This window comes from Cololabis saira, chromosome 9, assembly GCF_033807715.1.
Source record: "Cololabis saira isolate AMF1-May2022 chromosome 9, fColSai1.1, whole genome shotgun sequence".
In the NCBI taxonomy this organism is placed as follows: domain Eukaryota; kingdom Metazoa; phylum Chordata; class Actinopteri; order Beloniformes; family Belonidae; genus Cololabis; species Cololabis saira.
In genome coordinates this window covers 32,003,451-32,016,808 of record NC_084595.1, presented here as the reverse complement: position 1 = coordinate 32,016,808, position 13,358 = coordinate 32,003,451, and the positions used below count along the sequence as shown (strand labels likewise).

Here is a 13,358-nt window from a genome sequence, read left to right as displayed (position 1 = left end):
TGTGCCTTGGACGTGTGATACACATGAATGCAATAATTAGGGCCCAGTGCGATGGCCCTATTGTATCTGTAGGAATTATTTTTCTTCTGACGAAAGGAGGGCCTTTTTGCCCCCCTAAACGTGCCCCAAAAGTCACCAAGTTTTGCACGCAAGCCAGGCCTGGCGAAAAATGTTATATTTAATGGTTTGCATTAATGGGCGTGGCCTAATGGCTCAACAGCGCCCCCTAGAAAACTTTGTGCCTCAAGCCCCACAATACGGTTTGACGTACATGCATGAAAATCGGTACACACCTGTATCATGTCGCAACTTCGAAAAGTCTCTTGGCGCCATGGCCGAAACCGAACAGGAAGTGGACCATTTTGAATTAATCGTGTAATTTTGGCGCAATTTAGGCCATTTCTTCGCCTGAACCGTAACGTGCGTGCACCCAGGTGTGTTATACATCAAAATGTGCGTCGCCATCCTGCGACGATGTGCATTACTTTTCTCAGTCAAAAGCGTTACCGTGGCGACGATAGACGCCAAAAAGCGCGCCCCCCTTCATCTGATTGGTCCATATTTCATAGTCCCTATTTTCTGCTATAACTTTTGAATGGTTTAACATAAAGAGTCGTGGGTGGTGTCATTGGACTCAGTTTTGAGTCCTTGACAAAATTGCACGTGCAAGGGCCCGTTCATTGCTTTCACAGCTTTAATTTATACTGGGATTGATCCACCAACACACACACACACACACACACACACACACACACACACACACACACACACACACACACACACACACACACACACACACACACACACACACACACACACACACACACACACACACACACACACACACACACACACACACACACACACACACACGCGCAGAGCAAGTGTGCAGACTTCTTTAAGGGGAAATATTTGGGAGTTTGCTGGTGTGGAGCGTTCAGGTGTGTGTTAACACAATGCCAAGAGGAAAAAAACATAGGTTATGGTCTAAGAGAAGCATTTCTGAGGTTTCACAGTGAGAAATACTGTTCTCAAATGGACATGAGATAGTTCCCAGTCTTCCTAGAAGGGGATATCCCTGCAAATGTAGTTCAAGGTCAGACCGTGCAATACTCAGAGAAGTACAAAACATCAACCTCATCTCAATAGCAATACTGCACAGGTATCTTACTGGAGCTGTACTGTACATAAAAAATTAAAAAAAAAAAAAAAATAAAAAAAAACCTCAGTGAAATCAGACACGGTCATAAAAAAAAGGATTGTCCAAAATTCTACCATAATAATGTGAGAGACTAATTAAGTTATCCAGGCAGGACTGCTTCAGGTCACTGCTGTTGCAGGTAAATCTACAAGCTATCAAAATATGGGGGTACCCAGCTTCACCCATCTTATATTCTGTAAAAGGTTGGAAGAAGTTATATGTTGCATTTCATCTGAGGTTGTATTCACCCAGTACTAGGATTCCAAATGATGTTTTTACACACATGCACACACAAAAACAGGATTAAAAGAGAGGTACCAATATTTTCATACAACTGTATGCACATTTAAAATGATCCATGGAATAAATCAGTTTCATATTTTTGGGTTTGATCACTGATTCAGGTTCATCTTCCAATAATTGAGATTAATTATTTAACTACTTTCTGAATATTAAGTCTTTCTGGGGACTAATGTGGTGTAATTTAACACCGATTCAGCTCAGGCTTTAAGACACATGTTGCATTATCGTTTTGGGAAATTATATTATATTATAGTCTAGAAATCTAAAATCTAAAATTTGGTGCGGCCAGCAAATTTTAATTTGGTTTGCAAGTACTTTTTTCTAGATGTGGGTCCAATCTATCAGGCCAATACTAATCTGCACTGGAGTAGAAAAAAAAAAAAAGTAAATAAATATTACACAGTTTTCCATGTTCGCATTTTATTTCCCAAGCCTTTACTCTTCACGTATCTTCGATTTTCAGCCTTACAATCAACTTGAAATGAGCTGCTGTTTGTTTACCACCAAACAAATTAAATAAGAACAGTGAAGCACCATGCACACACAAACTAAAAAAGCTAAAGAAACAAATATAACATGACATGTTTCATTTCACATCTTTTTTTCACATGAACACATCCTCAAAAATAACTGCACTGGGTTTGTAAGATGTTCATGAGCAAAATGTGGAAAAATGATAAAAAACCATTGAGGACAGAGGAAGAAGGGAAAGAAAAAGTTATTGGAAAGGATGAAAGAGAGAGAGAGTAGATAATCAGATTGAGAGAAGAAAAACACTTTGAGAGCATTAGTTGAGCTGAACAATGGAATAACTTAAACTCCTGCACACACACACACACACACACACACACACACACACACACAAAATATGCACTCTCATGCTAGAAGATGAATATAAACATACAGAATACATTCTATAAACTTAAAAAAAGGCCATGCTCTATTTGTACAAATGCTACCTAAACACATTTTCACAGACTTAAAAAGAAAGCTCCAAATGATTTCATAATCTTATACACAGCGCCATCTGTTTCCACAGTCAGAACTCTCCTCAACAAATTCACAAAATATACAAGAGCAAATGATAAAAACAATTCCAGTATCTTTCCCGTATCTATTTTTTTTTTAAACCATCACAACATTGTGACCATGAGCTTTGGGCTGGGCTCTGAGAACTTCTGGATTTACTCTATGTGATCTGTGTAATGAGCTTGACCTTTAGTTTGCTTTTGTTTCATGTGTTTGTTTGTGAAAGTGCAAAAAGAGTATGTATTTTCCCCTGCAGCTCATGCTTATTGTTCATTGCTGCTTTAAAATACCATCTACCATCAAAACAACATTAACACTGACAGTGTATGTGTACGTTACACATTTCACGTAAATAAACTGCTATGCATGACCAAGAAAGTCCAATCAAGCCTCTGTTCTTCTATAATGATTACATCTGCATTTCATGTGATGTACAAGATCCGACTTCATAAAGATGTGAATATTCTACATTCGTGTGATATAAATAGTCTCAGATTTGGTTAAAGAAAGGCTAATAGCACATAGGTGAGTCGTGCACCGTTTGGTACCGTGAGGGACGGGTTACAGCAGGGACAAGGTGGGGTCGCTTTGTGAGTGTAGTTGTGTCTGAGTCCGTCTTTGTTTTTTGCATAAACACAAAATAAGTGATAAGATCTGACATTTGTTTCATTAAGAAGTCAAGAAGGCAGGTTGGTTGTTGTCTGGGCTGATCAGAGCAGGAAATCCAACTTCCCTCAATCACTTGAAAAGAGGCTTTCATTACAGCATCACAGGTGCAAGTGGCTTCACTATGGTGGTGAAAGGTGAAAACATTCAAAGAAATCCATCACGATTCTTACTGTTACTGATGCGAGAAAGGCAGGTGGAGTATATACATTCAGCAGAAGCGAGTCGGCTATACTAGGTCAATAACATAAACCCATCGGGGGGAAAAGCAAACAGTTTCAAGTGTGCCTCTAGACTATTCACCACACAAAGTGAGAGGTGAGTGTTTTCACCATTTAATCTGTGAAATGTTTAGCTTTACATCAACAAACAAACCAGGGACTGCTTAAATATAGACCCAGCCAGTACTAGTCCCTCTGAAAAGTTTCAGAGTCTGACAGCTGATCGTGAGCTTCGCCTCCAAGCTCATTTTCAGGCTCCACGTCCTCGTCGTTGCTCTCCGCGCTGTAGTCTATAGCCTCCAGGAAGGACGGCTCATCCTCCTCCAGCACATAAGTGGTGGAGCAGCTACTGAAGAAACAAAAAAGAAAGCCAATATGAGTTTTAACTGAATTTCAACATTTACACATTAATCATGTGATTCATGAAGTATGTGAAAACGGAACTTGAATGCAATGATAGAAGGGTTAATGATGATTTTTCTAACAGGGTGACATATTAATGATCAAAGAATATAGTCATAATTATTAATTGCTTTAGTTTGCAGAAACTTATATTTTCTATTACAAGTTTCTCACTGACATTTTGTGCACTAAAATGGAGAAAACACCACCAACATCTGAGAACAGAAAGTATTATTTTACTAGACAACTGATTGAACTGGATAATCAAAAATGATGCCCGTTAACTTCCCTTTAACAATTCCTAAGGTACAACAATAAAAACAAAAAAAAAATGAAAAAAATCTCACTACAATCTGAATATAGTTGTATTTTATTAATATTGACTGATCCAGTATTTTATTAATATTGACTGATCCAATATTCCCAACAAATGATGATTGTGAGCTCTCACCAACCAGGCTGGTTTTTGTTTTTTTCTCCTATGGGTCTTAATGGTTAAATGGTTGCTGGTTCTTTGAGGTTTTAGTGGCTTTAGTGGGTTTTTAATGGTGTTAATGGTCTGAAATGTGATCCTAGAGAGACAGTCGATCAGGGGGCTCAGACAATGAGCTCCCACCAAGCTCCCCACAGTGTGAGTGCATGAGAGAGACAGAGATATGGAGAAATTGTGCATCAGTATATTTACGGTAAGAGTGCGTGTGTATGTGTGTGTGTGTGTGTGTGTGTGTGACAGAGAGAAATGACATGGCTGGACAGAATACTGTAACAGGCTTGTAAAAGTTGTGTCAGCCATTATAGGCCATTAGAGAAATATTAAACTCCAGCTTACATTTGCTGGATTCACCAGGTGCATCATCTACATATACAGCCTGTACGACATACAGATTCATACATGAATTTGAACATGTCAACTGCCGGTCAGACACAGATTAACCCCATCTCTAAAACATCTTTCTTAGTCTCTTTTATGATCACATGAAAACAAACTCATCCCTGAATCCGCCCATTTATAAATGTTGAGCGATGCCTCCCAAGGGCCAAAATCGCTGTATGACCTTTTAAATGGTAAGTGCTACCACACCAAGCGCCACGCATAAAACCATAAATCCAGGATGAGAGCAAGCAATCCCAGAGGGTGCTCATACAAACACTTTTGGAGTTTCCTAATGATCAGGTATAAAAAATGTATGAATATATCAATAAGAGAGTACAGTAGGTTAGTGTGTGTGTGTGTGTGTGTGTGTGTGTGTGTGTGTGTGTGTGTGTGTGTGTGTGTGTGTGTGTGTGTGTGTGTGTGTGTGTGTGTGTGTGTGTGTGTGTGTGTGTGTGTGTGTGTGAGAAAGAAAGAGAAAGAGAGAGACTGAGATGCAGACAGGCATTAAGTGGTTTTGAGTATAAAGCCATTCTTCCAAATCAACTGCTTTTACAAATCATCAGAGAAGAGACTACTGACACTCCTGAACTACTGAAATAAAAAGAGATTAGGATAACCTTGGTGGCCACAGCTTGCAATTGGACAAGTTTAATAATTTAGTTGCAGTGCTGAATTAAAGTACAGTTTTATCTGTGTGGAGCACATATTTCTTGAATGGTAAATTCAGACAAGATAATTAGATACACTATTAAACTCTGCGGTAAGCTTTTATTTTCTTTTCATCAAGGGCAAAGAGTGGTGCTGACTCACTCTCAGAAGAAAAAGTTGATTACAACTACCACATATAAATGAGCTCGTATTTACACTTGGATCCTATCTTTACAGTTACACTTAATGTATTTTTAAATCAAAATCTTTGATAGCTCAAATGACACACAAGTTATCTGTTTATTTAATCTGATTACATCAGGTATGATCACTACAGTTGTTTCTGATTCCAGCATCGCAAATACTTGCAGATTCTGTCATGACTAGGGGTATCAGGAATCTGTGACAAAGTATGTCTATACACCAGCCAATTTTATTTATTTTTTTACATACAGAACCCCAATTCTTCTTCACTGCTCTATTAACTAGCACAAGAAGTTACGCAATACTGCCTTGCAACTTCTTGTTTTGAGTCAGGAGCTAGAGAAGCACTGGGACGTGAGTTCTTGGATTGGTTAGCTGTGAAGCATTAGCTTCATGTAGGTGATACAGCGATATTTTTATACTGGTCGTGGTCTTTATGCAAGTCTACCGTTTCCTAAGGGGTACAAATGTCGCCAAATGTGAAACGTGCAACCTTCAGGTGAACGATCACAAGGAGTTTATTAAGCCCTTGTGGTACCGTGCAGGTACCACGAGGGCTAACTCTGGGGAGTTTCTCCCATTTCTGAAAAGTAATCTCAGAAAACTGAAAAGCAAGAGCTTTAAACTGAATTCAACTTTAGGAATCATTGTCCTGCATGACCAGTCCCTATTGGTTCTCCGAAACACCAGTTTCCAATGGCTGAACTTTTGGAGCCGCCATACAGTTGGCAATACTCAAATCCCAGGTAATGACAGAAAGAGTTGGTTCACAATACAGACCTGACTACTTTTGTATGCGTTCCAATGACATCGTTCTCCAAATCCAGCAGATGTTGATGATTGTGGAGCCCTGTCAACCTCTTCAGCCTTAAGAGGGCCATGCAGAACTGAGCTCCCATCTCCTCCAGCTCTCTGGTACCAATTTGATAACCCTGGAGAAAACAAGTACATTAAAGCACAGCTAGTGTGTTCACAAGAGGAAACTCACCCACAAAATCAAACCCCATAAATCTGGGACATTCATATCTATTTCAACTACTTTAAAGTGAACGCTATTGGTTTTGTAGGTTTTTTTCATATCTGAACTAGAAACATCAAGACTTGGCGTGGTCACTGAGAAATATAGCCACAATTCAGTAGAGATTAGTTCCTGCACATCTGGACAAATACTCTCAACGGAAAGAGGCTGGGGGTGGGGGGGGAGGGCAAGAGCTCTAAGAACAAGTACCGACTATTTTATGTGTTGATATTGGCAGAAGTAAGGAGGAAAGAAATTAACTGGAATGGACAAACACGGAGCTAAAGAATAAAAGATGATGATGCCAAAAAGGAAGCATGAGAAGGGACAGGAATAAACTGAGATCAATGAAAAATAGCACCACAGCGCCACCTGGCTGAGCTTTAAAGAAGCTCATCCCTCACCAGCCAAATAATACTCAAGAGCTTTTTTTTGTATTTTTTTTTTTTTAAATCCAAAAGCTGTTAAAGATAATTAGATTTGAAAATATTTTTCCTTATTTTCTTTGTATGTATGCACAAAGTGAAAAAAAAAAGAAAAATCCCTATAAAAAAAGGCTTTATTTACACTTCCATATCTATTGTTTTTGCTTACAACAAATAAATGAATGCTGTATAAACATACCTTATATTTCCCCTGGTCACAGCCACAGAGTGTGCTCTCCATAGTATAGCTGCGTTGTACTCCAATCTCTCTCCACACAACCACACGGGCGGTCGACTCTTTGGAGCGCTCCACAACAAAACTGCAGCTCGCCATGCTGAAGACTGGCGCAATCTGGGACAGGATCTTGGGAAGCGTCTAAAAAAAAATATATAAATGCCTTTAAGATATGTGCATAGTGGTGTTGTTTTTTTTAATCTTTATTAATAAAGTTTTTGTTACACTTAGCAAGGTTCACACAGGCTGGGGATTTTTCACAAGCAGTAAAGTATAATTTTCAATGAGCGGAGCAGATCACAGTTTCTCTGTCTTTTCTCCACAGAGACTGTTTCAGAGTAAAAACTTTAAACAGAGATTTTTTTGATGTACTTAAAATACATTTCATGTATTGCAAATCGTACACCAGATAACCAATAAATTTTTGGTTCTGGTCACTATATGCAATTTGTAATTTTACTAAATGCTACGGCAATTTGTTTTCATATAGAGTAAGAAAATGGCTTTTAATCACAGTTAAAATTAGTATAGAAATGTGTTCGTAATACAACAGCTCGTTATACGAGATTTTAAATCACCTACAACAAATGTTAGCGCAAAACTGTATGACTTTTTTAAATGTTTTTTTACCTACATTTTATTGACACTGACAAGTGTACAGTTGGCCTCAATCCAGCATGGTGGCGTAGTGGTAAGCACTGTTGCCTCATAGAAAGAATCCCTGGTTCCCTGTGCTTGTTTGGGTCCAAAAACTGCATGCATGTTGTTCAATTATAAGTTGCTTTGGATAAATATGTATTTTAAATGTAATTTAAGGACATGTAGAGTAAAGTGGGATCTGATTAAGAAATTGTGGTAGACAGCATGGGGTAAGATTCATCATCTCTGCAGTGTTAGAAGTCTTGTTAGTGTGTTATGCATATATGCATAAAACGCTAATATACACACTAATATACACACATATATACACGTGTGTGTGTGTGTGTGTGTGTGTGTGTGTGTGTGTGTGTGTGTGTGTGTGTGTGTGTGTGTGTGTGTGTGTGTGTGTGTGTGTGTTTTCACCCTGTATCCAAGGTTCTCCTGTAAGTCGCTTGAGGATGCACTTATATTGGACTGCCAGACAGTTTCCTTCACGCTGCAGCCGTACATGAACACGTTCTTCTTTCTGGAATGGCCGTGGTAATCGCAGAACACCTGTGCCAAGGGCACACACAAATTAAATGGAAGAAAAGGATGTTATAATACTTAAGATATTCTACCACAAAATGTGGGGGACTCCAACAGTCAAGCAGAAAAAAAAAAAATTTCAACCATCTCTTGTCAAGTTAACACATTTCCTACAAAAATAATATCACGTTAGATCCAACGTTCTGACACTATGCCCAACGCAGGGTGGTGTTTGTGGTAAATGCGTGAATTGTTTAAAACTATAAATAATGTTAAATACTTTGGGCATGCAGATGAAAAAGATGTGCGGCTGAACTGGAGAAATGGCACCATACAGTAGTTAAACAAGAGGTTAATGAAAAGTGATGCTCCACAGTGCAAAATGCCCCAGAGTCATTTAAATGCAGTTAATTAAGAAATCATACCAGCGGTGCCCTTTGTATGTGTGCAAGATACTGCAGCAGACTCTTAGTATGGTAGATGGTGGGGTGGAGCTCAGGATTGGGGTTCTGCCACTGGCGATTCAAATCCTCTCCACTCAGAGAACAACGATGACTACAGCAGAAAGAAGATGGCACAGAAGAGGAAGACAACAAAGTAGTAGATAGAGAATCCTTCCGGACAGAATTGAATGTGGGTTAAAGCAAATGAAGCTGTGACCACCGTGCAGGCCCAGGTTCAGCAGATTAGTGTGTACTTAGAAGTTGTGGATGTGTATACATTTTGTTCCAACTCTTTACACTCACTTTCCATTAATAACTCCATCAGGGTTGAGCATGGGGATTATCTTGAAGATGTAGGCCTCTCTCAGGCAGGCTGCCAGCGGGCTGCTGCCCATCAGGAACTCCAGCGTGCCCTTCATTACCCAGCTGGCGTTGGTCTCTCCAGGGTGCACTCTGGCTGTCAGGAAGATCAATGGGCGATTCCCTGAAGAGGGAGACAGAGGGCAAACATAAACAACACATACTTCAGGAGGTGGTTATGAGGCAAACAAAAGATTCTTCAATTTAAAAGTTTTTCAAAGCTGAAAAACGGCAACCGCAAATAACGGTGGACCAAAAAACCTATTTGGGAAATAAGAGCGAGCCCAGATACCCCAAGGCTTTCCTGATGCTGGTCATCCTAATGTTTCAGTTCTATTACGAAGGAAAAAAAGAAATAAAGAAACAAAAAAGGAATGTTTATGGCTGGTGAATTTCATCTTTTTTTTAAAGGACCTACAGAAGCTCTTAGTAATGACAGACCACTTGTTACAAAATAATCCGAAGAAAAATGAAGAAAACTTGAAAAGACATTTGAAAAGTTTCGAAGTAAAGTCGATTCAAATCAAGAATCAACCTCTATACTGAGCACAACAGAAGTCCATCCATCAAAAAGATTTACTTTGCATGACATAATACTTTGTATTATATGTTTGAATATTATGGACAATATAATCAGGGCACCTGTCAAAACAAAATTAAGAAAAAAAAACAAAACATTTTATACATTTAAAACATATTAAAATAATGCGTCGATAAAGAACTACTTACGAAACTGACAAATGTGATCGCTGGAGTTGGACTCCGGCATGGCAGTGATGGTGAGAACCGGGCAGCCGTTTCCCCCTACCGTTTCACACAGATCGTCTTGTCTCAGGTAGATCTGAGGGGTCCTCAATGTCTCCAGTTTAGAAAGATGCATCTGCAAGCGTCACCATGGTGAGTGCTCAATTCACCACAAGCCAACATTAATGAGGGAAGATAACATTGCAATACTACCTTAAGAGTTGAGTATGTATACGGGTAATGATAGGCAAAGTAACAGACATCATCCTTATGACTGAAGCTTGTGCTGAAGGTCATTGTATAATAAGACTTTCCTTTTTGTCCCCCAGCTCCAATAGAACTCCTTGCAAAGTGATTCCTAGGGAGGAGGAGGAACATGTCATCAATGAGTGGTACAGAGCTGAGTGGTACAGAGACGCACGTCGCACATGCATGCAGTTGTAACTTTATTAAATACACTTGTATTTTTTTCTATTTCTGAAAAAAGAAAAAACATTTTTCTTTGATTCAATAAAATGTGCAATGTGTAGATTTTGATGACAGTCAGAAACGTGGAATAGTGTTGTTGGTACGATGACAGTTGAGAGCACCCGAGTCCAGTACAGTCTGAGTAAACCTACTTATAGTAACAGATGTCCGCTCCTGTCCTGACCCAGCAAGGCCTGCCATTGATGGCTTCTTGCACAGAGTACACCAGGACCTGCATGCCTGCACATGAACACACGTCCACAAAAAGACAAAGGCAACGACAAAACAATTATGGTAAGCTGTATTTCTGACATTCAAGCAAATATCAGTTTAAGGACTGTCTGACTGCAGGAATAAAACATAATATTAGTAAATGTACACATTTTCTCTGGGCCAGAGGGCTGTTGAAGAAAAACCAAGATGAGGGATTAAGCCGGGATATGTTATTTATTCTAACTGAATTTAACGTCATAACGTGCATAAAAACAGGGACAGAGAAGTTACTAGCCACAACCACAACTTCTTATCCTGCTGCTCCATCTGATCAGTCTGCTGTCAGAAATACATTTAATTCACAATTATTCACAACCCTTTATGTGTTTGTTACCTCATTTTCATCAGTCTGCATAAAAATTTTAGAAATTGGAACATGCCACAGTGATCATCATTGTATTTAATCCATCTGGAGTTTATTATAAAAGGTGATAGACTTTATATGTATGTTTATATGTATGTAGGGCTGATATCTGAATTGATCCCAGACATGTGGACATCTGGGATCTCTTAATTTAACTCCCTGCCTACAGTATATGCAGATGTTGTTGTGTATCTCACCATAGTTAAACTGGCTGTTTGACTTCTCACAGTTGATGATGTTGAAGCGATACGGGGTTCCGACACGCATGCCGCTCACTTCGAAGTAAAACCACTGGTGGTAGTGATTACTGTTGATATCTGCATTCAGCACAAGGTCATATTCGTACCTGGAGAAATCCCACAATATGAACTGTTAATATGGACCCAAACATGATCAAATACAAACTGGGATCTTATAAAGCATCTTGTTTCAAATATACATAACTGCTGTAAGAAGTACAGCAACCATGGGGAAAATTGAGCACAGCTATAAATGTCATTAATGTGATAAATCTGGCTGACATGAAGCTGTATGTCTACTTGGGGATCTCTTAATGTCTTTATTATAACAGATGATACTTCCTACTTACTTCCTAACTTGAACTGCCTTCCGGAGGTTGCCAGACTCAAACTGAGAGTTGAACCTCAGTGATTCACCAATGTCTTCAATCACGGGACAACTGAACCAGACGGAGAATTTTTAGGAAGGACAAATGATACTCTTCAGAAGTAATTAACTCTCTCAATTTACAGATGAATGAAATAGAAGTAGTTAAGCTGAGTCAAAAGTCTCAATATTACATAAAAAAGAACAAACTGTAGTCGTTTGTCTATGGGATAACACTTAAGATACAGATGCTGAAAATGTTCTAAGAAAAGCTGGTAACAAAAACATTAGGATCCGTATACCCAGAGAGATGTAAAGCTTTAAGTTGGCAGACACAGTGGAGAAGTAAGAACAACTCACTTGGGAATGTCTAGGTCATAAACTACTTTATCCAAGATGTCATTAGGATGAATCAACCTTTCAATGTCCTGGAAAATCTTGGATCTGCAAAGTTAGACACACAAAGAAGTAATGGGGAGTATTATCAACAGATAAATGCATATCTAATTTTTTAATTCAAAATTTCTATTCAATAATAAGGAAAATGAATGTGATTTCTTATCCTGCAAATAATATATAATCGTCACCATCTTAAAATAATGCACCAAGTTAGGCTATTATTTTAAGGGGGTGACAAAATGCAAAAAAGTCTTCAATTCTGACTGAGAATTTATAAAAGGCACACTTAAGGTCAGTTTAGACCACAATGCAGAAGTGATTATTTTATTATACAGATACAGATTTAAAAAAGAAAACAGAAAATATGTTTTGTTCCATTACTGTAGCACCCTGTGTTTACTATCCTCCTGGAGCTTTATTCTGCTGCTTTTACTGCACGTTTTCTAACATGCACCCATCATTTTATGCTTAATCGTTAAATATAGACTGTGACCAATTTCTCACCTCTGTACACCATAAACTCTTTCCAGAAGCGGTTCCCTAAATGTTGGTGCCACATGACCAAAGTAGTCTGGGTAAGCCACTTCAGTGTACTGTGGGACAGATTTTGTCCCCTTCACCATCTCCACGTACAGGTCAGGGTCATGCAGAGGGAGGAGGAGGGCGGTATCTGGCACCTCAAGAACCGCACCTTCATCTTCAGTACCCTCTGAGCCACAATCTGAGCCCCTGTTACTGCCCCCTCCTCCTACACGACATTTGGGAATACCACCTAAGAACAAAGGGGACTGTATGTGCCTCGTAGCATTGACTGGAGACCCGTCTTGTTTGACTCCGTCAGACTCTTCAACTGCATCCAGATCCCCCTTGTCTTCCAGTGTGACGGACTCCAATGGATGTACGAGTTCCTGTTCTATCATCTGCCCTTGTGAGGAACACTTGCTGAGCAAGGACAAGGTGGTATGGCCATCTGCTGTGGGAATGGTGGCCTCCACTTTTTTATCTTTGTCCTTGCTGAGGTGGATGGAGTCCAGGTCCAGAGGTGTAAGAGGAGCAGTCGGGGCAGGAGAGGGATAAGAGGGAGATGACTTCACGTGATGTCCTTTGATAGAGTTGCAAACCTCCGGAGGGCTTGTTACAGGGAGGTTCTTTGAGGACGGGCCTTGAGCTGTGGGCACCACTATTGGCTGAGTGGACCGAGTCGATCCTGATGATGAGGAGGGGAATGCTGATGAAGATGTAGGAGAAGTATTCTTTGAGCCTTCAAAGTTATACCCCTATGGAAACAATATATATTGTCATGAGCAA

At 39.5% G+C, this 13,358-nt stretch overlaps 1 protein-coding gene across 5 annotated transcripts in view; it reads right to left on the bottom strand.

Moving 5' to 3' along the window:
- Positions 1–1,907: 1,907 nt before the first annotated feature.
- The window catches only part of agtpbp1 (ATP/GTP binding carboxypeptidase 1), a 30,593-nt gene continuing 19,142 nt past the window's right edge, over positions 1,908–13,358 (bottom strand). For 3 of the 5 annotated variants that reach the window (XM_061729273.1, XM_061729275.1, XM_061729276.1), the window contains 13 exons: positions 12,555–13,327; positions 12,012–12,095; positions 11,635–11,724; positions 11,243–11,391; positions 10,561–10,648; positions 10,154–10,298; positions 9,926–10,076; positions 9,140–9,320; positions 8,819–8,948; positions 8,289–8,420; positions 7,191–7,367; positions 6,329–6,480; positions 1,908–3,769 (listed from right to left, as the gene is read on the bottom strand). In XM_061729273.1, the coding sequence (XP_061585257.1) occupies positions 3,607–3,769; positions 6,329–6,480; positions 7,191–7,367; positions 8,289–8,420; positions 8,819–8,948; positions 9,140–9,320; positions 9,926–10,076; positions 10,154–10,298; positions 10,561–10,648; positions 11,243–11,391; positions 11,635–11,724; positions 12,012–12,095; positions 12,555–13,327 (2,415 nt within the window). In that variant the 3' untranslated portion in view covers positions 1,908–3,606. The remainder of the gene's footprint in view (positions 3,770–6,328; positions 6,481–7,190; positions 7,368–8,288; positions 8,421–8,818; positions 8,949–9,139; positions 9,321–9,925; positions 10,077–10,153; positions 10,299–10,560; positions 10,649–11,242; positions 11,392–11,634; positions 11,725–12,011; positions 12,096–12,554; positions 13,328–13,358) is intronic. The other 2 variants (XM_061729274.1, XM_061729277.1) reach the window with 1 other exon arrangement.